General features: G+C 58.9%; 1 protein-coding gene across 1 annotated transcript in view; it reads right to left on the bottom strand.

The window, feature by feature from the left end:
* The window catches only part of JAKMIP3 (Janus kinase and microtubule interacting protein 3), a 64,248-nt gene extending 42,647 nt beyond the window's left edge, over positions 1 to 21,601 (bottom strand). The window contains exons 1-2 of the mRNA XM_081268376.1: positions 21,369 to 21,601; positions 4,890 to 5,387 (exon numbers count right to left, since the gene is read on the bottom strand). Of these exons, the coding sequence (XP_081124502.1) occupies positions 4,890 to 5,387; positions 21,369 to 21,503 (633 nt within the window). The 5' untranslated portion in view covers positions 21,504 to 21,601. The remainder of the gene's footprint in view (positions 1 to 4,889; positions 5,388 to 21,368) is intronic.
* Positions 21,602 to 22,372: the final 771 nt, after the last annotated feature.

Genomic DNA, 22,372 nt, shown 5'->3' with positions numbered 1-22,372 from the left:
TGACGGGGTCCTGGCCATGAGACTGCCGGGCCTTGAGCCACCCCAGGATGCGAGGGCTGGGGCCGGCCCGTGCGCAGGTAGGTACAGGAAGGGTGACATCTTGCCTGGCCCTGAAAGGCACTAAGATGGTCATGTCACAGCAGCCAAGGCCTGCCCTGGAGGGAGCCCCCGGGGAGCCCAGTGCTCGCCAGGTGCAGGACCTTGATGCCCAGGCGCCTCGTGGTGCAAGTGAGCGGGGCAGGGCTGGCCTGGGCCCTGGGGACAACCTTCCTCTGACCGCAGCTGCCTGGCAGGGCCCAGGGGAGGCTTTGGTCCTGCCCCTGGGTAAAGGCCTGGCCAGCTGCCTGCGCCCACCCTGCTGACTGCACCCTGCCTCTTCTCTGAGCCAGGCTCACCCTCAGACCCCTTCCCGCCACGGTCTCTGCTCCACCCCGGCTTCAACTCCTGCTCAGGGCAGCTTCCATGACAGACCTCCAGAAATGCCTCTGAGCTCCTGTCCCCACCAGGTCCCTCCTGCCCTGACCCCAGGCAGGGGCAGCACTGCCATTCCTCCCTGTGGGGGGACCCCAGGCCAGCATGCACCACCACGCCCAGCTTCCAATAGCGTTTACTTAGGAAGTTTGTATGGACGTCCACCGGGCCAAGAGGAAGCGGGGTCCTCCTGAGGCAGAAGAGCCAAGTGGACACTGGCCACTCTGGAAATCAGGGCGTCTCAGAGCTGGAGCAGCTCAGGGACCTAGACAGCTCAGGCAAAGCCCTTGCTAGCCCTCGGCCTCACTGGCACCTGAGGTAGGGCCTCAGGTGCCTCTGCAGGGGTGGGGTGGGGGGTAGGGGTGGGGGGTAGGGGCGGGGTGGGGGGGAGCTAAATTTACACTCAGGTGTTGGAGGCCAGAATGTTCCCTCACAAATTAGAGACTGAGTGAGAGAACTTAAGAGGCCCCCAGGCCTCTATCCTCACCTCAGACCCCCTCCCGCCAGGTTTGAGAGTTGAGAATGATGGCCTGCTGGGGCAGAGTCACAGAGAAGAGAGGGTCCTCTGTGCTGGGTCTTGGGCCTGTCTGCGAGGCCTGGGGTGACACTGACTGGGCTCATGGGTGACGCTGACTGGACCTGTGGGTGACAGGACACGGTGACACGGACTGGCTGTCATTGCTGCCAGCACTGTGAAGCTCTTTGTCTTGCAGGCACTCTTTCTAGTACTTACTTTGGGCTTTTCATCATTTCATTTAAGTCTGACAGAAGAAAATCAAATAAAATTTCAGACACAACTTGGTTGCATATTTATATAGGAGACATAAATAGACCCTCAATTAAAGTTTATCCTTGAACTGCTTGTTTTAAATCCACACAAAAATACCAAGAGTTAGTTTGGTTTTTGGTTCTGGGGATTGAAACTGGAAGTGCTTAACCCCATGAGTGCAGAGCCACATCCCCAGACTTTTTTATTTTTTATTTTGGGACAGGGTCTCACTTAGGGCCTTGCTAAGTTGCTGAGGCTGGCCTTGAACTTGAGATCCTCCTGCTTCAGCCTCCTGAGCCACTGGGATTACTGGCATGCACCACCATGCCCAGCTTCCAATAGCGTTTATTTAGGAAGTTTGTATGGAAGTCCACTGGGCCAAGAGGAAGCGGGGTCCTCCTGAGGCAGAAGAGCCAAGTGGGAGCCCTGGCCACTCTGGAAATCAGGGCGTCTCAGAGCTGGAACAGGTGGGGTTGCAGAGGGCTGGCAGTGGACATCTGAAAGCCACCAGTGCAAGAGCACTGGCAGAGGACATGGTGTGCTGTGGTGGGGCCTGTGTCAGGGCCACCACGGTCCATATGAAGGACATAGGGGCCTCAGAGGACCAGGTAGGTGGGCAGAGACCTACTTAAACCTACTTAAACGGCACAGGTTTAAGGAGGCACGACTCCACTACAAAAGCTTTTCTCAGCACACAGCAGGCACCGATCCTAAAGGAAAAGAGCACCAACTAGAGGACCTTAAATTTAAAACTTCAGGTCCCAAAATATTATCATTAAGGAGGTGAAGAGACAGCTCAGAGCTACATGCATTCTGATGTAAATTTTGGGATCCTGTCCAGGCCTGCTAGAAAGGCCTGGGGGCTTTGGTAAGCGCCTCAGGAGCCTCCAGAGGGAGCCAGGGGGACCCCAGGTAAGCAGACAGTGACGGGAGCGGAAGGGGACTCCTTAAACACCATAACCAGCCCTGAAGTAGAAGGGAACGTGGCCCCAGTGGACCTGAGAGAGCAGACATTCCTGACAGTTAGATATAGGGGGGCGAAGACCAAAGGAAAAACTAAACAGAGAAGTTAGAAGACAAACTTGAGGACATTTCCTAGAAAGCAGAACAAAACCCAGGTTGGAGAGAAAAGCCAGAAAATGAGAGTTGGAATTCAAAGGCCCAGCTCCTGACCAGGGGCTCTGGGGGGCTGCGCAGGGACCCACTCTGTGCTTTGAATGTAGCCCTTGCTGCTCTGCCACTGAGGCTTCTGTTAAAAGGAGCATGGTTCTTCTTCCCCTCCCAGATCACTCAGTGAATTTCCACCCGCCCTCTTCCAGGGCACGCCTCTACTCGGCCTCTGAGTCACCTCCCTCCCGATCCTCTGGTCCCCCTTCAGGGCAGATCACAGCCTCTGGGACTGCAGCCCCTGTTTCTCCTTTGCTAGCAAAGCTGTAAGACTTCTTTTGCGTTTTTCTCAAAGTGTCCTCGTGATGGACTGGCATGGGACCAAGGACTGGACTTTCGGCAACAGGGCCAAGGGGAAGAAGATGGTCTAGGAAATGACGCAGGTTTTTCTGGCTGGACACGAGCATCCACACACAGGAGGCTCCCGACTTCCCGGTGCCACGGGTGAGCCCTGGCGCGGTCGCCCTGGCGCATGGCCTGCTAGAGGTGAGCACGCTCAGAAAGGAGGAGGCTGGGAAACAGCTCTGCTCCGGGAGTCGGCACAGGAAGGGAACAGCTTCAAAGTCCTGAGGTGACATCCCCCTGTGATTCCAAATCCCGTTCAAACAGCAAGCCTTTGGCTGTGTAAAGGGAGCTCACACCCAGGTCTCAGGAGACTGGCTCCCATCTCCACGTCCCAGGGAGCAAGAGAGTGTTCCCCCAAAGGAGAAGTGGACCCAGCAGGGGGAAGCCATGGGCTCCTGCTGGGGGGAGGAGGAGTGGGGCCTCAGGCAGGCCCCCAGGGTCAGGAAGGCAGCAGGCTGGTGGCCGGAGGGGAACAGCTGGTGGGACAGGAGATGGCCCACCAGGACGCCCAGAGAGGCAAGCACGGGATTTCCCTGTGTTTCTGCTGCACTGAGAGGAGCTCTACTCTGCCATCGGGAATTCTGGGGTGGATCAGTGACACAGGCACAGAGAAAACTAAGCCATCGAGAGAGAAACTCAAGGGCAACGAGCAACATGCGAAGAGGCAAGTGACCCCAGCTGCAGGTGGCAGGGAGCCTGGGGCCTCACACCCCCACAGGGGCTGCAGCCCAAGGGGGCGGGTCCAGTGTTGGGCGACGGGTTCCCTCTCACCCCTGGGTCTACTCTCCACCCCTGCCAGGCTCTGTGCCAGGAAGGCTGGTCTGCACTGCAGGATGGCCCCCACGCCCTCCCCCACAATGGCCACTGGCTGGCTTTGGGATGGGAGGCAGGGACACCAGAGTGGGGTGACCCTGGGGGCTCCTGGCTGGGCTGAGAGCTGGCGATGGGTGAGGACCATTTCCTGCCACGACTGTCCTGTCCTGTCCTACTGCCAGGCCTCTGTGGACCGTCCATTCCTGAGCTCCCCAGAATCTCTTAGGGTGAGCCTTGAGTTCCTGTCCAGACATGGCCGTGTCACTTGGGGGTCGTGAAGAGTGCAGCACTGTGAGGACCTCTGCAGGGGAGAAGCAGAGCTGGGCAGCCGTGAGTCTAGGGAAAGTGCAGGTGAATCAGCAGGCGGCGCGGCAAGCTGAGCCGGGACTGGGCCCACGTCAGGGCCGAGGGGACACAGGGACGGGCCTTGGTTAAGAACCAGCCTCCTCCAAGCCACCTCAGCAGATGGAAGGTCACGTGGGTCGGGCAGCAGGCGTTCTGAGAGCCTGGCGGCCACCTCCCTCCTGCACTGGGCAGGCAAGCCACGGGGATCACGCAGCTCCTGCAGGTGGTGTAGCCTCGAGGCCACCTCTGGAAACCAGGGGCCAGGGAGGGGGGTCAGGGAAGATCACGCATCCCTTCAAGGGCAGCTAGTGCCCAGGGCTCTGGGTCCTGGTAGGACTGGGAGGGGCTCCATCTCCCCTAGATGAATGAGCCGATGCCAGGGAGGAGGGTCAGGCCCTCGGCCCCTGAACGTTCCTGTCAGCTTCTTAGCCCTGGGCCCTGAGCACACCCACTGGACCGGTGCCTGCCATGTGGACCCTGGTTCAAGAGCTACTGGGATGCACCAGGGGCTGCCAGCACTTGCCACACTGAGCTGTGAAACTGGGGATACTGCCCCAGAGGTGCACACACCAGGGGAAGCGACAGGCGGCCCGGGGACCTCCTGGTCTTTCCTCTTTGATCCTAAGAGTCCCGTGACTCTGACAGCCCTCTAGCTAAGGCGTGTGGGACTCCCGCCATCAACACGCTGAGCCCTGCTTGGCTTCAAGTCAACCTGAACTGAGAAGGGGAACCTTGTGGGAGGGGAATGGGGAAGGTCAGCGTAGACTTCCTGCACCTGCCCGGGTGGGGAACGGGAGGCGCCCCTGTCAGCAGGTGGGAGGCTTTGCCTGTCCTGTCCTTATGAGGCTCACATCTCTGCAGTCCTGAGGACCAAGAGAGAATGCCAAGTGGGTGTGCAGGGAAAACGGCCCAGAGTGTGAGCCCCCTGCCTGGACCCAAGCCTGCTGGGGCCCTCGCCCGACCGCGCCCGCTCACGTACCAGCCTGCGGATCTCCCGCTCGCACTCCTTCTTGATGCGGCTGATCTCCTCCTGGTGCAGGTGGTACACGCTCCTGATCTCGGCGGCCTTGATCTTGTCCGCCTGAGTCACCAGCGTCAGCGCCTCCTCCACCTGCCTCTTGGCCCCCCTGAGCTCCGAGATCTCCTGCTGCATCTTGACCTTCTCCACCTCGAAGCCCTTCCTGGCCTCCTCCTTGGCCTCGCACAGCAGCACGGTCTTGGCCTTGTCGGGGGCGCCGTCGCGCAGGGCGTTGAGCAGTGCCTGCAGCCGCTGGTTCTCGTTGTCCTTGATCTTGATGACCCGCAGCAGCTCGGCCTCGTGCTGCCGCAGCAGCGCCTCGCGCACAGCCTGCAGCTCCTTCATCTTCTCCTCGTGCAGCTTGGTCTTCAGCTCCGTGACCAGCACCGCGTGCTTGCGCTGCTCGTACTCACGCACCTGCCGCAGCTCCTGGCTCTTCTCCCGCTCCACTCTGCTGACCTGGAAGATAAGGACACTGTGGTCACCCGCCAGGCACGTGCCCGCTCCCGGAACCGCCAGCCACGTGGGAGGGGGCTGCCTTCCATTCTGGGGTGTGCTTAACATGCTGATGAAGACCCCAAGTCAAGCTTGCTTGGTGGAGAGCGTGGCCATGCCCTGTGGCTCTGCAGCACTCCTGGCCGTAGACCCTGACCAGCCTGCCTCCCACCCTCCTCCTTCCCCTTCCCAGCCCTGCCCACCTGCTCTGGTCTCCTCTGCTGATGCAGTCCCACAGAGCATAGCCTGTGTCTCTGTGGGTCCTGGTGCACCCACTCCACCTCCTCTCCGGGTCCCACTTCAGGAGCTGCCACCTAACCCCTGGCACAGGACTGGGTTACTTTCCTCACAGAGCTGATCATTCTGTGGGTCAGCTCTCCATTACTGTAACAAATACTTCAGACAAATCAACTTTTAAAGAGAAGAGGTTTGTTTGGCTCACAATTTCAGAGGTTCCAGTCCTTGATCAGTTGGCCCATGGCTTTGGGCCCATGATGACATAGCATCACAGCAGGGGCATATGGCAGAGCAAAACCACTCACCCTGTGGCCAGGAGATGAAGGAAGAAAGGGGCTAGGGTCTCAGGATCGCCTTTCCAGGACAGGATCCCCGGACCAAAGACCTCCCTTAGGCCCCACCTCTTAGAGGTTCCCCCAGCTCCTAGTGACACCCCGGGTGGGGACTAAGCCTTCAGCATGGGGCTGTGGGCTGCATCTGAAATCAAGCCATGGCACACACCCTGCGAGTCTGTTCATCTCTGTGACTGTCCTGTCTCCCTCCCACCACGGGCAGCCTCTGAGGGTGAGGGTGGCAGGCCACCTGTCCTGTCTCCCTCTGAAGATGGCCTTAGGCCTGAGCCTAAGCAACTCATTTTAAAAACTCCATTTTATAACTCCAGTCTCCGCACCCTGATAAACTCAGCTAACTCTCTGGCTTGTGGTCTTTGCCCTTATCAAGAAAATCAGGATGGGGACCACCAGACCAGATGCTTTAACCCTAGGGTAAATGATGTCACCAGGAGACCCAGTGGCAGCTGATAGAGATTGAAAGTGTGGTCAAAAGCCCCCAAATTTAGTATGAATGAAGGAGCACATGAACGGACGTTCAGCCAGCCAATACTGATGCCCACAAGCCGAGAGCCTGATGAGGACCTGGACTGACATCCCATCACTTGTCATCGTTGGCTGATCCTCTGTGTGGTCCTCACTGCTCTCAAACTCTACGCCACATCTTGACCCTGGTGAGAGCCGTGAGTTCTCCCTGAGACCCTCTCCTCAACCTGCCTGCCTTGGAGGAGGAGCCTGCCCTGGTTCCTGACCCGATGACTGCGGTCTGAGTGGGCATCTGTGGACTTAGAGCCCAAGGCTGGAGACTTTAGACTGGCACTAGAACTTAGCATGCCGAGGGAATGTCTAAGTGTGTTTGCAGTGCTTAGAATTAATCTAGAACTGTCTGCTGTGAACTGATCATGTCTATTGCAGTGCCCAGCATTAAGGATTGTCGTTTTCTTGATTAAGAACCTATGGAGTGAAATTGCAGTGAGTGATCTGAGTGAATAAAGCATTGAGGGGGCAGAAGCGGTGGACATTCTTCAGTTCTCCCCCTCGCACCTTTAGCCCTCACGACACTCCCCACCAGGAGAGGCTGACAGGGCTCACCCAGCTGGTGCTAGGGCTGGCGTCCTGCAGTCCTGTGGGGTCCAACCCTGGGACTCCCTCTGGGTCCACTGCAGTGCTGAAGGTTCCAACCACCAGGCTCTCCTGACCCTGCCAGGGGCCCGCCTGTCTGGACTCCGCCTGGCAAGCTGGCAGGTGCCGAAAGCGAGGGCACAGACGCTCGCCACCCTTCTATGTGTCAGGGACCCCCCTTCCAGCTGGGACCGTGTTCCGGGTGCCTGAGGGTGTTCCTGGGCACCTGGGGGTGTTGGCCCTGAGTCTTTGCCTGCCTTGGTGGGTCACTTCTGCAGGGTGGCAGACCATGCTCTGTGGGGGCTAGGGGTGGAGCGGGGGTGGCTCCCATCTAGGGTCAGGCACACAGCAGGTCCCCAGGCTGGACATGTGGGGCCAGAAGAGAGCCCAGCTGCCTGTCCTCTCAGCAGACAAAACATCACCTTTGTGGAGACTCCTTGATGGGCACTCAGCAGAGGACAGAGTCATGAGTGGCATGTCACAGAGCAGATGTTTGTGGGATGGGAGGAGAGTGCAGGAGAGAGCGGGCGGAACAGTCCAAGGCTAGGCGGGTGGAGACCTGCGTGGGGTCCTGTGGAGTGATACTGGGCCCACGCTCGCCGCCCTTCGCGCAGAGCCTGTGACTTCACCATCCTCCCGGGTCTCCACCTGAGTCGACATCAGACATGGGGAAAGGCAAGGGGTGGTCTCCAACAGCCCACGGCAGCAGGGCTCCCATCAGGCAGCTGCAGATACAGCGTCCAGGAGACGCTTCTGCTCCTGGAGAGCCGTGGGAGACTGGCCTCGCTGGCCCCGCTTCTCAGCAGGCAAGGGCAGCTCCGCTTCCAGCCCCAGAGACTGAGGGACAAGGGCAGAGGACACGCAGCCCTAGGTGGCTCGGGGTGTGTGGGGGGCGTGAAGCAGCTTTCCCATGACTCGTAAAGGGAACTGTTCAGGAAGAAGCACTGCGGTCCTCCTGAGGCCCACCACTGGCTCTCACAGCAGCCTGCGGCCTGGGGGACCGAAGCCGGGGTGCTGGCCCTGGACACTGCCAGGCCTGGGGGTGCCCAGCTGCCCCTGGATTAGCAGTGAGGACTTCCCCTCCCCCGGGTGCACTGTCCCTTGGGCAGGCTCCCAAGGCCACGGGTGGAGGTTTCTTCACTGAGGGGCGGCGCCTCCGCGTGCTATCCGGCCACCGTGGAAAGGCAAGATGGACTTCTGACTCTTCTCCCAGCCCTCGCGTGCTATCCGGCCACCGTGGAAAGGCAAGATGGACTTCTGACTCTTCTCCCAGCCCTCGCGTGCTATCCGGCCACCGTGGAAAGGCAAGATGGACTTCTGACTCTTCTCCCAGCCCTCGGGTGCTATCCGGCCACCGTGGAAAGGCAAGATGCACTTCTGACTCTTCTCCCAGCCCTCGGGTGCTATCTGGCCACCGTGGAAAGGCAAGATGCACTTCTGACTCTTCTCCCAGCCCTCGGGTGCCGAGGGCAGGAGTCGTTCCCTGCCGAGGAAGTGGTGCCTTGGGAATATGTGAACCTGGACGTCCTCGATGGGCTTCGTTCTATGCACATCTCATCCTCACCACAGCTGCGTGTCCCCCTGGCCAGCGGCCCTCTCCAGATGCCCCTCGAAGCCCCAGGTGCCCCCAGCAGTCTCCAGGCTCTGACGGAGACCCTGCCGCTCCTCTTGCTCCTCTCCCACAGCGCTGTTCTCCAGGGGCCCTGACTTCTCTTCATGGGAAATGGCACTTCAAGGTCACCACCGGGCCCTGGGTTGCTCACTGCTTCTGGGGAGGTCATTGTGGGAACTTTTCAGGAGACAGATGATATTTCAAATTTGGTTTTATAGAGACATACACAAACCATATCACATGTCATAGTAAGTATAAGGTTATATGCCATATCTTATGCTAAACAAAATACATCACAAACATTTGTCACCCACACGTGTGTGCGTGCCTGAATGTGCCCACACCACACGCACACACGTGCACCTTGTGAATTCACACTGACACGTACGGCTTCCCACTCAAACCCAGGGCTACAGAGCTCCTGTGGAACTTGTGGAGCACCGCGGTGTCTGTTCTCTTACACCAGAGCCTGGTTCTCAAGGAAACAGGCGAGGACGGAATCCCCGACACTCCCTTCATCCACGTGACCCTGCAGTGGTGTCCAGGCTGATCCCAGCACCGCCAACCCGACTCCCCACAAGGGCTGGACCTCTCACGTCTTCGCACGCCCCGAGGCCGCGAGCCAGCTCCCACAGCTGTGTTGCCCAGCTGCTCCGTCCTGCCCCTCTTGTTCAATTGTTCCCTGAGGAATTCCAAAGCATTCCTTTGTTTCCCACTGGCCTGTGCAGACAAAGCCTACCAGGCCACCCTGGTAGCAGCCAGTACTGAACTCACCACAGAAGCCTTGAGAGAGCCCAGGTGTAGTGCCAGAGAGAGCGAGCAGCATGTCCTAGTGACCCAAACCTGGGAGCCACAGCTTTCAATCTAGAAAACCCAACGTGTCCACAGGGGGTGTCCACAGGGGATGGGGCGGGCTTGTGCCAACACCCAGGCTCCCAGGAGATACTGCCCCTGCAAGTGCTTCTGCTGGGTCTCCAGACGGGGGTGCACTGGGCATAGCCCCAGAGTGGCCAGGACAGCAGGCTGCTGGCCAGCACAAACCCCAGGACGGTGAGAGCTTTGTGCTCACCATGACTGAGAGAAAGAGAGAGATCTGCAGCACCCAGACTTGGGCACCTGGAGTTGTGCCTAGAAGCCTCTGGTCACTGCCCTACACAGCAGAGCCGCCAGGCCAGCACCCCACCTGGAGACAGCCCCTCAGCAGGAGTGACTTTCTGATGGGCACTGCCCCTTCCAGGACGACAGGTCTGCAGGAGGGACATCCTGAGCAGGTGGAAATGCCCTTGGTGACGGAGGTTTCTGTGAGCTGCTGTGCAGAACCTGAAGAGACCAGCAGCCGCTGTGGGACCCAGGCTGCCCGACCACGCAGGCCGCTGGCCCCTGCCCCAGTTCCTCCTCCCCTTCAGCTGGCGCTCCTGTGAGCAGCCCGAGGACAGGGCTGCGGGGCGGGGCTGCGCTCTGCCTTCCCATCTGGCCACAGTGACCAACGCTCCCTGCTTTCCAATCATTTTCTGTTTGGTTGTGAGGACAGCGGCTGGACCTGGTGTGTCAGAGTCAGAGTTCTGGCCAAGACTCCAGTGACATCTGTGTCATCAGCTTTTCACGGCTGTGAACAAAAGACCTGGGAGGATCAACTAAGAGGGAAACGTTTATTGGGGCTCAGGGTTTGGAGGCCTCAGCCTACAGATGGCGGCTCCATGCCTGGGGCTCAGCGTGGGGCAGGACGTCGAGGCAGGGTGTGGGGAGGACAGCGGCTCAGAGAGCACTCCTCCAGCCGTACCCTACCTTCCCTGAGCTACGCCCAGTGCACCCCGTCTGGGGACGGAGGCACTGATGGGGCTCAGGCTCCTGGGACCCTCCCCTCCCCTGAGCCTGTCATTCCTGGTGTGGTTCAGAGCTCTGGAGTGGCCCCCCGGGGCCCGGCCGGGTCTGTCCCACGGTCACTGCTACTATGCACGGTGGGTTCTGGTGGCACTCCTGTGCCTCTGCTGGTGTCCACTGGAGGGCTAGCGGCTGTGACCCTTGGGTGACTTCCTCAGTGTCCTCCAGGGTGAGGAGGGGCAGAGCTGTCAGAGAGGCCCAAGTGTCCAGCGGCCATTCCCAGTGTTGTTTATTCTCATGGCCCTGATGGGGGGCTGGGGACTTGGGGGGAGTGGTCGATGCCCCTAAAAGTCCTTCTAAAAGGCACTTGGATCAGAGACAGGGGCTCTCTTGGTGCCTCGAGTGCTGGGCAGAGTGGCCCACTCACAGGTGCCTGGGCCCGCCCTTCTTCTCACTGGACATCTCTGTGCAGAGGCCCCTGGCCCCAAGGTCATGCCAAGCTCACCCGCCAGCACCGCCAGTCTGAAAGGTGGCTCATCTCTAGACAGGTCGGGCCAGGAGCCTCCCTCCCTCCTCTCTCGGAGAGTGACCACGGCAGACGCTCCTGGCCATGGAGTCCGGCTGGCACCTGAGGAGTGGCTGGAAGACCGGCCACAGGCACCTCTCCATGGGACATGGAGCTACCCTGAGTCACCACTCACAATGACCACCACAGTGTTCACCACCAAGTGAGCAGTCCCTCCAGGACCCACATCACAAGTGGCTTCCGGTCCACCGCGCAGGCTGCCCGGTGTCCCAGGGTGGGCACATGCTGCCTAGCACTGCTGAATGTCTGGCTTGTCACATGTTCGTGGACTGGAATGACTCGGCCCAAACCTCTGTGCCTGGGTGACGACTCTGGCCCACAGAAGCCCATGTGCAGTGAGCCCCTGAGTTAGTGCCCTGGTTGCTAAGCAACTGAGCCGCAGCCAATCCTAGGCTGAGGCTGCCAGATGATGCCCAATAAGCACCCGACCGTCTGCACCCATCCCCATCAGGTGACCTCCCTGCGTTTCCTGCCGCTGGTCATAGGAGCAGGTCCCCACCTTGCTGGGGGACATTGGGACCCCAGCAGGGCTGCAGGGTTCTGCAGGGCTGCAGGGTTCTCAGACCTTTTCTTACTCAAGTCAACTTTGTTTAATTGAACTGGTCTCCATTCTTTCTACTCACATTTTCAAACAAACTGATCCAATATTTTATGGATTGCACCTTTGAAGGCACGATTTAAAAGAATATCATGTTTAAAAGGTCAGTTATTTTCCTCATCTAAGTACATACAAAAGCATTCAAAATTTTGATCCACATGGAAAACATGTGTATAAACTGAATAAATAAACTTTATCCTAAAGATTGGCCAGTTGCCCCAATTCTATTTACCCTATAATCAATCTTTTCTCTACTTAACTTAAAAACTGTCTTTATGCACTGGGGCTCAGACGGAAAAGGAGCAACCTAAAGATGCATTTAAACAGAGGGGATTCAGAGTCAGGGACTAGGAACAAGGGCAAGGGCAGAGGAGCATCCGGGGCTGGTGTGGGGGCAGGGAGCCAGGAGTGGGCTCCCACTGGGGGCTGCAGGGCGTAGGCCCGGCAGACACTGGAATTACTGAAGGGGTCACCTGGTCAGCTTCAGGGACCACCTGCTCACAGGCAAGCATCTGGTCAGGTTGGTGCTGGAACTCACAGGGATGCCAGGCTGAGCCAGAGCTGACGGAGGTACATGGCCACTCGCAGAGGTGCCACCTCGCCAGAAGCAGGAAGAGGGCCTGTCCCCCTCCCAGCCCTCCAGCTGGTCAGTAGGCAAAGGAGTCAGGAAATGTGGTCTGTGGGGCCCCTGAGTTGGTACAACGCCCCTCCCCATCTACTGTCCATCTTGAAATGCCTTCCAGTTCCTGGGTGGTCATCCTTCCAGGTTAGAGCGCAGGGCCTTCGGTCTCAGCTCCACCCTGGACCCTGGGCTACTCATCAGCCTCCCTGAGCCTCTCTGATGCCCTCACACAATGGGAAGCAAGAAAACAGCCGAGGTTCTCAGATGGCAAATTCCTGCACAGGACCAGCCACCTCCCACCCCTCGGCTGCTTTCTCTTCTCCACCTTGTGTGGAAGGCGGACCTATCTCATCTGCCTTTTTAGTCTCAGGGTGGAGATGGGCTGACTCACCAGTGCATGGATGGAGGGAGGGCCTGGTGGAGCAGCGGGGAGGAGGCTGGCCTCTTTGTCACGTGTGCTGCCTCCTGTGGATGCTGCCTGCCCAGGGTCCTGTGCATGGACACATAGCTCCTCCCTCCTGAGCCCAGTGCTCTGAGCCATCGCCAACAACTCCGTCCGGAGGCGTGTGGTTGTCAGCCCACGTTTCCAAGTGGAGAGTGGGACTCTTCTGAGCCACACTCCCTCAGGTCACCATTTCACAGCTCTGGCTGCATGGTGGCTTTGCAAAATATAGACTTTGGGTCTCATGGACCAAAATAACGACTTACGGGCACAGGGGCAGCCTGGGTGTTTGGTCTTAAAATTTTTTTTCCCAGGTGAGTCAAATGTGGGCCACAGTGGAGAGCACTGCTGAGGTGAGGTCCCCAGGACCTGAGCTGACCACACCTGGGGTTTAGTAAGGGATGAGAGAAAAGTGGGGTGCCCCAGGGGGATGAGGGAAAGCCCATTCAGCCGACCCCCCACGTGTGCATACACACAGACACGCCATGCACACACCCAGACACGCCATGCACACAGAGACACACCATACACCCATCGACATGCCATGCACACACAGACACGCCATGCACACAGACATGCCATGCACAGAGACACGCCATGCACACCCAGACATGCCATGGACACACAGACACACCTTGCACACATATACACACCATGCACACACCCAGACATACCATGCACACACAGACACACCATGCACACATAGACACACCATGCACACACATAGACATGTTATGCACACAGAGACACACCATGCACAGAGACACACCATGCACACACACAGACACGCCATGCACACCCACAGACATGCCATGCACAGAGACACTCCACACACACAGACTCACCATCCACACACAGACATGCCATGCACACACAGAGACACACCATGCACCCATTGACACGCCATGTACACACAGATATGCCATACACACAGAGACACACCATGCACACAGACACACCATGCACACAGACACACCATGCACACACAGACACACCATGCACACAAAGAGACATGCCATGCACACCCACAGACATGCCATGCACAGAGACACTCCACACACACAGACTCACCATCCACACACAGACATGCCATGCACACACAGAGACACACCATGCACACAGACACACCATGCACACAGACTCACCATGCACACACAGACACACCATGCACACAAAGAGACACGCCATGCACACACAGAGACACACCATGCACACCCATGCACACACAGACACACATGCACACAGACACTGAGAATGCTCACAGTTACACACATGCACAAAGTAATGGCTCTTAGACGCCTTGCTGAGCGCCACAGTGAGGTTCTGAAACGCATAAGCGGCAGAGTTGTTTCTGGAAAATCCAATAAACCTCCCCTAATAGAACCCAGAATGCCTCTTCTACTCACATCTGCCCAGAATTGGGTCACATCCCGAGAGCCGGGGATGCTTTTCCGCCAGTGGCATAACAGATGCCCTGACTGCAGGGAACACGGGTGCTCGCACGTGCTTCTGGGGGATGCTCCAGCCCCCTCACAGGGCAGCCTGCAGTGGGGGCGGCCCTGCCCAGCTGCAGGGAGTGCAGCAGGGGTGACCTGGGGAGGAGCAGCCAGAGGCCAAGCAGTCCTGCTACAGGCCTGGTGACCTGCAGGACAGAGGAGGAGGCCTAGACAGTGTCAGGGCGAGAGGGCGAACCTGGGAGGTGAGCAAGGGCAGGAGGTGGTAGGCTGCAGACTGCCAGGCCCCAGGCCCCACGTGGGGCCAGGGCAGCCTTCTCTGGGGGGACTCCAGCATAGCCACCTGCCCAGCCTGGCCTGCCAGGCAGCTCCAGCTGGTGCCTGGCCACTCACACTGCACCGGTAGGGCTGGCTTTGACCCTCAGGCCAGACCTTCATCCTAGGAGGGACCAAGCCTGACTCACTCAGGTGAGATCTTTGGGTGCACAAAGCCAGTGCTCCTGGGCAGGTGTCCACAGCCCCAGTCCTCGCTGGGTGGCGCCTGACAGGGAGAGGGGCTTTAAGGAATCTTGTGCTGTCCCCCAGAGCAGAACGGTGGTGCTCTGACTGGCCAGAGGTGGGTTGTGCTCACATGGACCACTAGATGAAATCAGGAGCTGGGGAGCGGGAAGGTTCGCCAGGTGTCATCCAGGAGAGCAGAGGGTAGGAAGCACAGGTGCGCTCTGAGGCTGAGACTGTGCTGTGTTTTCAACTGCAGAGAAGAGGCGTGTTTTTCTAATAAGTAGCAAAGCCACCCAGAGTGCCCTGACCTGGGGGCCAGCACTTCCTGCTGCAGACAGGGCGGAGCCGCCCAGAGCGGGCATCCCTCACATGAGCTCCCGCAGGTTCCTTTATGGATGAGAGGCAGCACAGAGGCGCGTGCTCTCGAGTACGAGTCAAGTCCCCGAGCCCTCAACAGCAGGAAGGTGGAGGAGTTCTAGTTAAACAGGGAAACAACGCTCTGATTTTCATAAAAACGGTCCTCTGGGACTCCAGGGACTAGTGCTTAGAGTGTGAGCCATCCTCAGAGGTCGGTCTGAAAGGACTCGCTCTCTCCACACACAGACCTGAGGCAGAGGCACCCTGCCCCAGCCACCCCACCCGCCCCACAGTGTGAGGATCAGGGGGAAGCACAATGCGAGATCCAAAGTTTGTGCCCTGGAAAGGCCCAAACAGGCAACGGAGCTTCGGCTGGCCATGGGTGGGTCCTAGTAGCTTCTGGGAGGGGTCTCAGAGGGAGCCTTTGGTCATGGGGTGTGGCTCAGCTCAGCAGACCCTGACCCACCCCAGCCAGGTCTGGGGCTGACTCCTGAGCTCTGTCTGGTGAGCAGTGGTTGGTTCTGATTCAGGCAGATGGGCACCTGGCACCCAGGTACCCTCCTGGACTGCAGCTGCACCCACAGGGCTTTGCAGTCACCCACCTCTGCTGGAGTCACAGCTGCCACCCTGTGGTTCTCCACATGCTGGCTACGCATGTGCCAGTGAAGGCTGGCTGAGCTGACCGACGTGACGGCACAAAAAAGCACCCGGACTTGTACACGTCACAGCCAACAGTGAGGCAGGAAACGTCAGAAGGAACGTGTACCTCAGTGTCATTTACCACGTGCCCAAAACACCCAGCGCCTCGAACACATGCTGAGAAATGACCTTCTGTGCTGAAAACGTGGTGTCAGATAGGACTCGACCAAAGGGGAGAAGAAGGCCCATCCAGGGGTCCAGACTCCTACGCCCCAGCGACTCCCTGCAGCCCCACCTGCAGGAGGTCACAGAGCAGAAACAGACAAGGCATCCAGACTTTGTGCAGACGGCAAAGAACCAAGACGACTGGGACGGTTCTGAAGACCAAGAACAGGCACAGCACAGCTGCGTCTCGCCCTGGGGGGTCCAGGCTGGTGCTGGCACCAGCACCAGGACAAAGGGTCACCAAGTAAGTGTCTGCAAACAGGCCAGCGGTCCCTGCAGCTGCCTGGGGAGCCTCTGCTGTACTCGGTAGGAGAGGCGCCGCGCTGTCTCCTGGGGCAGCTGGAGCTGGCCACGCTCGCTGGCCTTGGTGGCAGTGGTGGCTGCTCTCAGGGCTGGCAGCTAGTTTGCCCTCCTCGTGGTGACAATGGAGGCAAAGGGTTGAGCAGAGAAATGGGAGGACGGGGCTCAGGCCTGGCCCAGGTCCCGGCTGAGCTGGGCAGGCCTGCAGCCACACAGCCAGGGGCTCCGTGCTGGGCAGGGTGAGGAACAGGCCCACAGTGCAGTCTCATCAGAGCCACACACGCGTCATCTGGCAGGACAATGAGCTACAGTGCCATGCCCTAGGGGAGTCCTTTTAAAAACAAATAATAAACAAATGGTGCCTGAGCAATTTCATATCCAGACAGAAGAAAGCCTCGACCCCACCACGTCACGCAGACAAGTCAGTGCCAGGTGGGATTTGGATACACCAAAGACAGAGGATGGAGCTCCCGGAATAAGACCCCGGAAAGTGTCTCTGTGGCCGTGGTGGCACCAAGGATTTTCTCCAGGGAACACTCAAGGGAAAAGCTACCACATCCTCCCCAGGCCCTGTGCTCAGAGCATCCTGCCGTGGAGGAACGCCCTCATCCCTTCAGCCATTTCCTCAGCCTGCACAAGCAGGTTGCCACAGATTTTTTTCACTATTATTAGCAGGGCTCAAGTCACACCCTGAACATGTGCATGTCTCTGCATATTTTTCCTTGAGATGATTCCTGAAAGCAGGACCGCTGTCAGCATCTTCCAGCCCTTGCTACCTGCTGCCAGGTCCCTTGAAAATGGTGTCCTACTCCACCATCTTCCAGAAGGTTCTGAGCCATCTCTTTCTTCACTCCGACTGACCACGTGGGAAGGAGCAGTGTTGTAGAGAAACTTAACACACCCCTGCTTTAATCTGTGCACCGTGGAGTGATCCTTCCTATGCTTCTGACACATGGATACTGGCAGTTTGCTGAGCGAGTCCACAGAATCCTGGGAGGTGGTGGTTGAGTTGCAAAAGCAGGTCAAGACCAATCAGTGGGCAGTGAACTTGGGTGACAGGTGCCTGGAGAGTAGGGGTGCACAGAGCCGTTGCAGGGTAGGTGCGTGTCTTACTGTAGGCCATTCTAAAACTGGTGGTCAGTCTTTCAAAACCCAGCAGTGTGAGTACTCTAATCTAGAAATCCAAGTGTGGAGCAGAAAGTGGGACAGACAGACAGACACTACTGAGACCTGAGCAGGGAGACCAGACCTAGGCAGCAGGGCTGGTGAGGAAGGAGGTGGAAAGTGTCTATTGCATGCAGAGGGTAAGGGTGGCCTCTGGGAGGAGGCCCAGAAGCCTGCCCTGTCCAGGGAGAATCCAAATACCCAAAGCCCAGCTATTCCCAAAGCTCCTCACAGGATGCTATTCCCATTGCTACAAGCACAGAAGCTCCAAGGCATGCACCACAGTGTCACAGGTCCTCAGCGGACTGGCCAGAGACTCTCTTTTTAAATTCAAGACATTAGCACAAAGCTCTGTGGACACAGAGCCACTGGGACTTCGTAAACAAAAACACTGAACAAAGAACAATGGCACACAGTAATGAGCCAGAGAGAATGGCCTCAGGACACTCCAGACACCTGCCAACTGGAGGCAGAGTGTTCCTGAGCAAGCAGGTCCAGGCAGAGGGCATCCAGGCTGCCCCTCTGCTGGCCACACGGCTGTCGCTGAGGGCTCCACGCCACCCCCAGGCCCCCTCTCTCCCTACCTGCCTCCTGGAGACTCCTACTCCACCCTCGAGGCCCTGTGCTCTCTGAGGAGCAGCAGACATAGCTCAGCTGCCCACCAGAGACCTCGGCTAGCATCAGTCTCCCGGTGACCAGACTTCCTGCTCAGTAGAGGGCAGGCTCAGCCATCAGCTTGGGAGCCAATCTGCTTGTGCGCCCACCCTCACATTCACGCTGAGCTCTGGCGCATCCTGGCCTTCCTGTGGTCCACCGCTGTGGTCCATCATGGCCACACCCTTGGCCAGGGCACAGGGAGCTCAGAGCAGGCCACTGCTGGCTCTGTTCCTTGGCCCCTGCCACGGTCCTGGTGGTGGTTTAAACAGCTGTCTGTGTAACACCAGGCAGTCCTCCACATCCCGGGCGTCCTCCTCGAAGCGTGGACTGGAAGTACTCAACGCAAACACAGCATCTGTCCCCACAAGCAGAACTTCCCTTGTCACTGTTTCCTCAACAACTCAGTGTGGCGGCCGTCTACACAGAGTCTCTGTGGGACTAAGCTCTGAAGTCGTCCAGAGATCTTAGACTCACAGGAGGCTGTGCACAGGCCCCGGGAAAATACTGTGTCATCTGATGGGAGGGACAGGACCCCAGGGGGTCCTGGAACCACTCCCTCAGACACCACAGGAGGACCGTGTCTTCATCTGCCAACAACACACTTTTGTTCGTGATACGTGGAAGCGAGTCAGATCCCATCCAGTGTCCACAGCCTTTGGAAGCTGCTTGTGCCTGGCGCACGCCCAAGCTCCCTGCCCACACGGGACCCAGCAGTCTCTTTCTAGGGGATGGCTTTCCTTGTCCCAGAATGGCGTCAATAGTAACCTTCCCTCTCCCAGGCGTCTGGCTCCAGGCGACGATTGTGATTCCCTCGCCCACCTGCCTAGCGCTGCTGGCCTCTCCACGACCTGCCTCTGAGGCTGCTCCAGCCTGGCCTTCCTGACTGCCTCCTGCCTTCCACCCCACACCAACCCCACCTGGAGACATCCGTCCCGGGCTCGTACTCAGGGTCTCAGCTCAGGGCCGGTCTTCGGGACCTCAGTGTGGTGCAGGGTGCCTGCTGACTCTGACTTCCACTTGGCTGGTTCCCAAGTCCCCCCCACAGGACCATCAGCTCCCACACCAGCATTCGGCCAGCATTCCTGGGTGGGTGCTCAGGAGGAGCCGCCCTGGGCAGCCCTGCAGGGCAGCACAGCACTCTCCACCCCTCACACGGCCTCCACGGGCTTCCTAACATGCAGGTCTGCTCCCAACGGGCACCTTGTCCAGTCTCAGAAGTGTCTCTTAGCCAGGGCACATCCTGCTGCAGGGTGGTGCTGGGCAGGGCAGCGGCCAGGGCCCCAGGAAGGCAGGCAGCAGGGGCCTTTCAGGGCTGGGAGCAGGTGCCTGAGGCCCAGCGTCGTCTGTCTCTTCTGCTTTGGAGCAGCTGCCCCTGGCTGCTTTAAGACAGCTGAGCCTGCCGCACAGGGTTCCCAGGGAGATTGCCCTGAGCCCTGTCCAGCTGCCTCCCTCTCAGCAGGTGGGTGTCTTCCTGGAGCTGGTCCCATGAGGCCAGCACCTGGAGAGGAGTCCTGGCCTTTTGCTCTGTTTGGGGTTTTGCGGTACGGGGGACTGAACCAGCGTGCTTTACCTTGGAGCTACATACCTGGACCTTTCCTTTTGTACTTTGAGACAGGCCCTCACTAAGTTCAGTTGCTGGCCTCAAACTCATGCTCCTCCTTCCTCAGCCTCCGAGTAGCTGGGGCTACAGGTGTGCACCATCCCACCCTGCCAAATTCACATTTTCTATTCCCTCTCAGGTCTTGACTTAAGCAAATATTCTACAGACCAAGACTCCGCCATATTTAGAGGTGAGTGGGCAGGGCCAGTTTCAAGTGAGGTGAGAACAGGGCAGATCTGTGAATGCTTCCTGCAGCCTCGTTTCTAATTGCAACAGGAAGCTGCAGCTCCTCAGGAGAGTCCCCAGGCCAACTCAGCCCTGGAGATCTCGCCTGCAGAAGGGGCTGTGGCTGGAGGAGGAACAGGGCTCTGGAAAAGACACACCGGGACAGGTCAGATGTGGGCAGCATTTGCTGAGGGACAGTGGCCCCAAGGCCATGGGAGCAGGCACACCACTGGCTCACCGCGCCGCCCCTTCTGGTGTAGGCGAGCAGCCCGGCCCAGCCTCCCTGCCTTCCTCCTCAGCACCGCCTGTGCTGGGAGCTGCTCCTGTCCTATTTTGCAGGGGGAGCTGATGGCAGGAGGGCTGGGGACTAGGACAAGGCTGGCAAGCTTCCCAGTGAGGGGCCAGCTGGTAACGTGGCAGGCTTGTGGGGTCTGCCCCCAGACCAGATGAAAGCCAGGTCCCCTCAGGACTTCCCTTGTGAACCTGGGTCCAAATTCCACATCGTCATCAGGGATCGGACTCAGGTTTTGCTGCCAACAGGAGGACAGTAAGAGGAGGCCAGGTGACAGAATGACCTGCACGGTGACCGCATGTCCTCCAAGAGCAATACTTTTGCCAGCAGGAAGAAAGGGACAGGGAATTACAGCTTGGGGCAGGACAGCAGCCCCGAAGTCCAGGGCCTCCCGACCTCCGGGAGTCCCCCTGCCCTGAGCTGTCCACTCATCTGAGGCCACCTTTTCTCTCCAGATCATTCTTCTGCTCTCTCCTTCCCAAGAGCTCACCTGCCCTTCCTAGTGGCTCTTGAGGGGAGGTACAGGCAGGAGGAGAGGGCAAAGGTCATGCCAGAGATGGAAGGAGGTTGGGGCCAGGGGCCTGGCACTGAGCAGGCCCCTCACGCTCTCCCCCAGAGGCCACCCCCAGCCTCCAGCACAAACTCAGTCCCTCTCTAAACCTTCCCTGTAGGTTCCGAGGACCTCGGAGCCTGGATGTCCAGACTGGAGGCTGCTGTGGCTGCCCACCAGGGTCTGCTGGGCTCCCCACCCTGCTCAGCCTGTTCAGCTCCTCCAAGTGTGGCCTCAAGTGCTGCTTCTCCCACCAAGCCGAGGCCCCCTTTCTCCCTGTCCTCACAGAGGGGCCACCTCAGCCCAGTCTGTGGAACTCAAGTCCACCGTGGAGCTTGGTGGAGAGTCGGCGTCACTTCCAGGGATGCCCCATGTGGGAGGCTGTCCACCAGGTGGGTATCCTCCCCTCGGTGGGGCCATCTGCCCACAGAACCCTCTGGCCACTTTCCACTCCCCTCCGGAGACCTGTCTGTCCTGAGTCCCCTTGGGAACCTCTGGGGGCCTGTGGGACTGGGGGTGGGCACCCCTGCAGACACCCGACTGGCCCCCCAGGCTAGCCTCGGGGCTCTGGGGCAGGCAGAAGGGAGGGAGGGGCTGGCTGGGGGGGCCCACCTTGCTCTTCTCCTGCTGCAGCTCGATCTGGATGTCGGTGAGCTTGGCGCGGAGCTCCTCGTTGGCGGCCTGCAGTGCAGCGAACGCCTCCGCCTTGTCCCCCTTGGCCCGGCTGCCCGCGCCCTTCTTGGACATGGTGAGGCTGGGAAGCCAGAGGGACACCCAGGGGCAGGTGCTCCGTCTGGGCTGGGTGTCCACGCTCCCAAAGGTGACTCCTTGGTGGCCACTCCACTACATTGTCTCCTCACCTGGAGGGAAAGCACACCTGAGTGAGTGTAGCCAGATGCCCACGTGGAGCCGGGGCTCAGCAGGCTGGGGCAGGCTGTGCCCAGACCCAGGGCACCCGCCCCCTCCCTCCCGTCATGTCCACAGTGAGCTCCATACCCAAGGCATAATCAGCACTCAGCGTTGTTCTCTCTCCAGCTTTAGGAGGAGGAACCTGGACACCCAAGTTCAGACCCAGAATTTTGTACTGGTGTGAGGCAGAGATGGCAGAGGTGGGCAAACCAGGCCCTCTTAGGTGGTAGAGTGGAAGGCCGCGGCTCTAGCCCCCTCCCAGGACCCCAGAACTTTGCCCAGGAAACTTCCAAGATTATTGAGAGCAGGGTCCCGAAGGGGACGAGCACATTGTTCAGAGCACGTTACCGACACAGCCAAGGGCAACAGCCTCATGCCCACCGGTGGAGAGCTGAGAACGTGGTCCACGGGTAGGAGGGAAACCTGCCTTTCAGAGGAAGGGACTCGTCATGTGACACAACAGGGATGAGCCCCAAGCACATGACACCCTGTGAGTAGAGCCAGTCACGAGAGGAGCACCCAAAGCAGTCCACTTACATGGTGTCTGGCCAGTGACACAGCAGGCAGAGTGGACACAGTGGGGCCAGGGAGAAAGCAAGGAGCCTCCCAGGGTAGAGACCCAGTGGGGGAGGAGAAGGTCTGAGATCTGATGCTCAGAGTGGGGAGAAGCGTCCACCCGAGCTGCGTGCTCCACTGTGCTCTGGATG

The sequence above is a fragment of the Spermophilus citellus genome (genome assembly GCF_964194105.1).
Source record: "Spermophilus citellus genome assembly, chromosome: 15".
Lineage (NCBI taxonomy): Eukaryota > Metazoa > Chordata > Mammalia > Rodentia > Sciuridae > Spermophilus > Spermophilus citellus.
The sequence above is the reverse complement of the archived record's forward strand: the minus strand, read 5'-3'. Positions and strand labels throughout refer to the sequence as shown.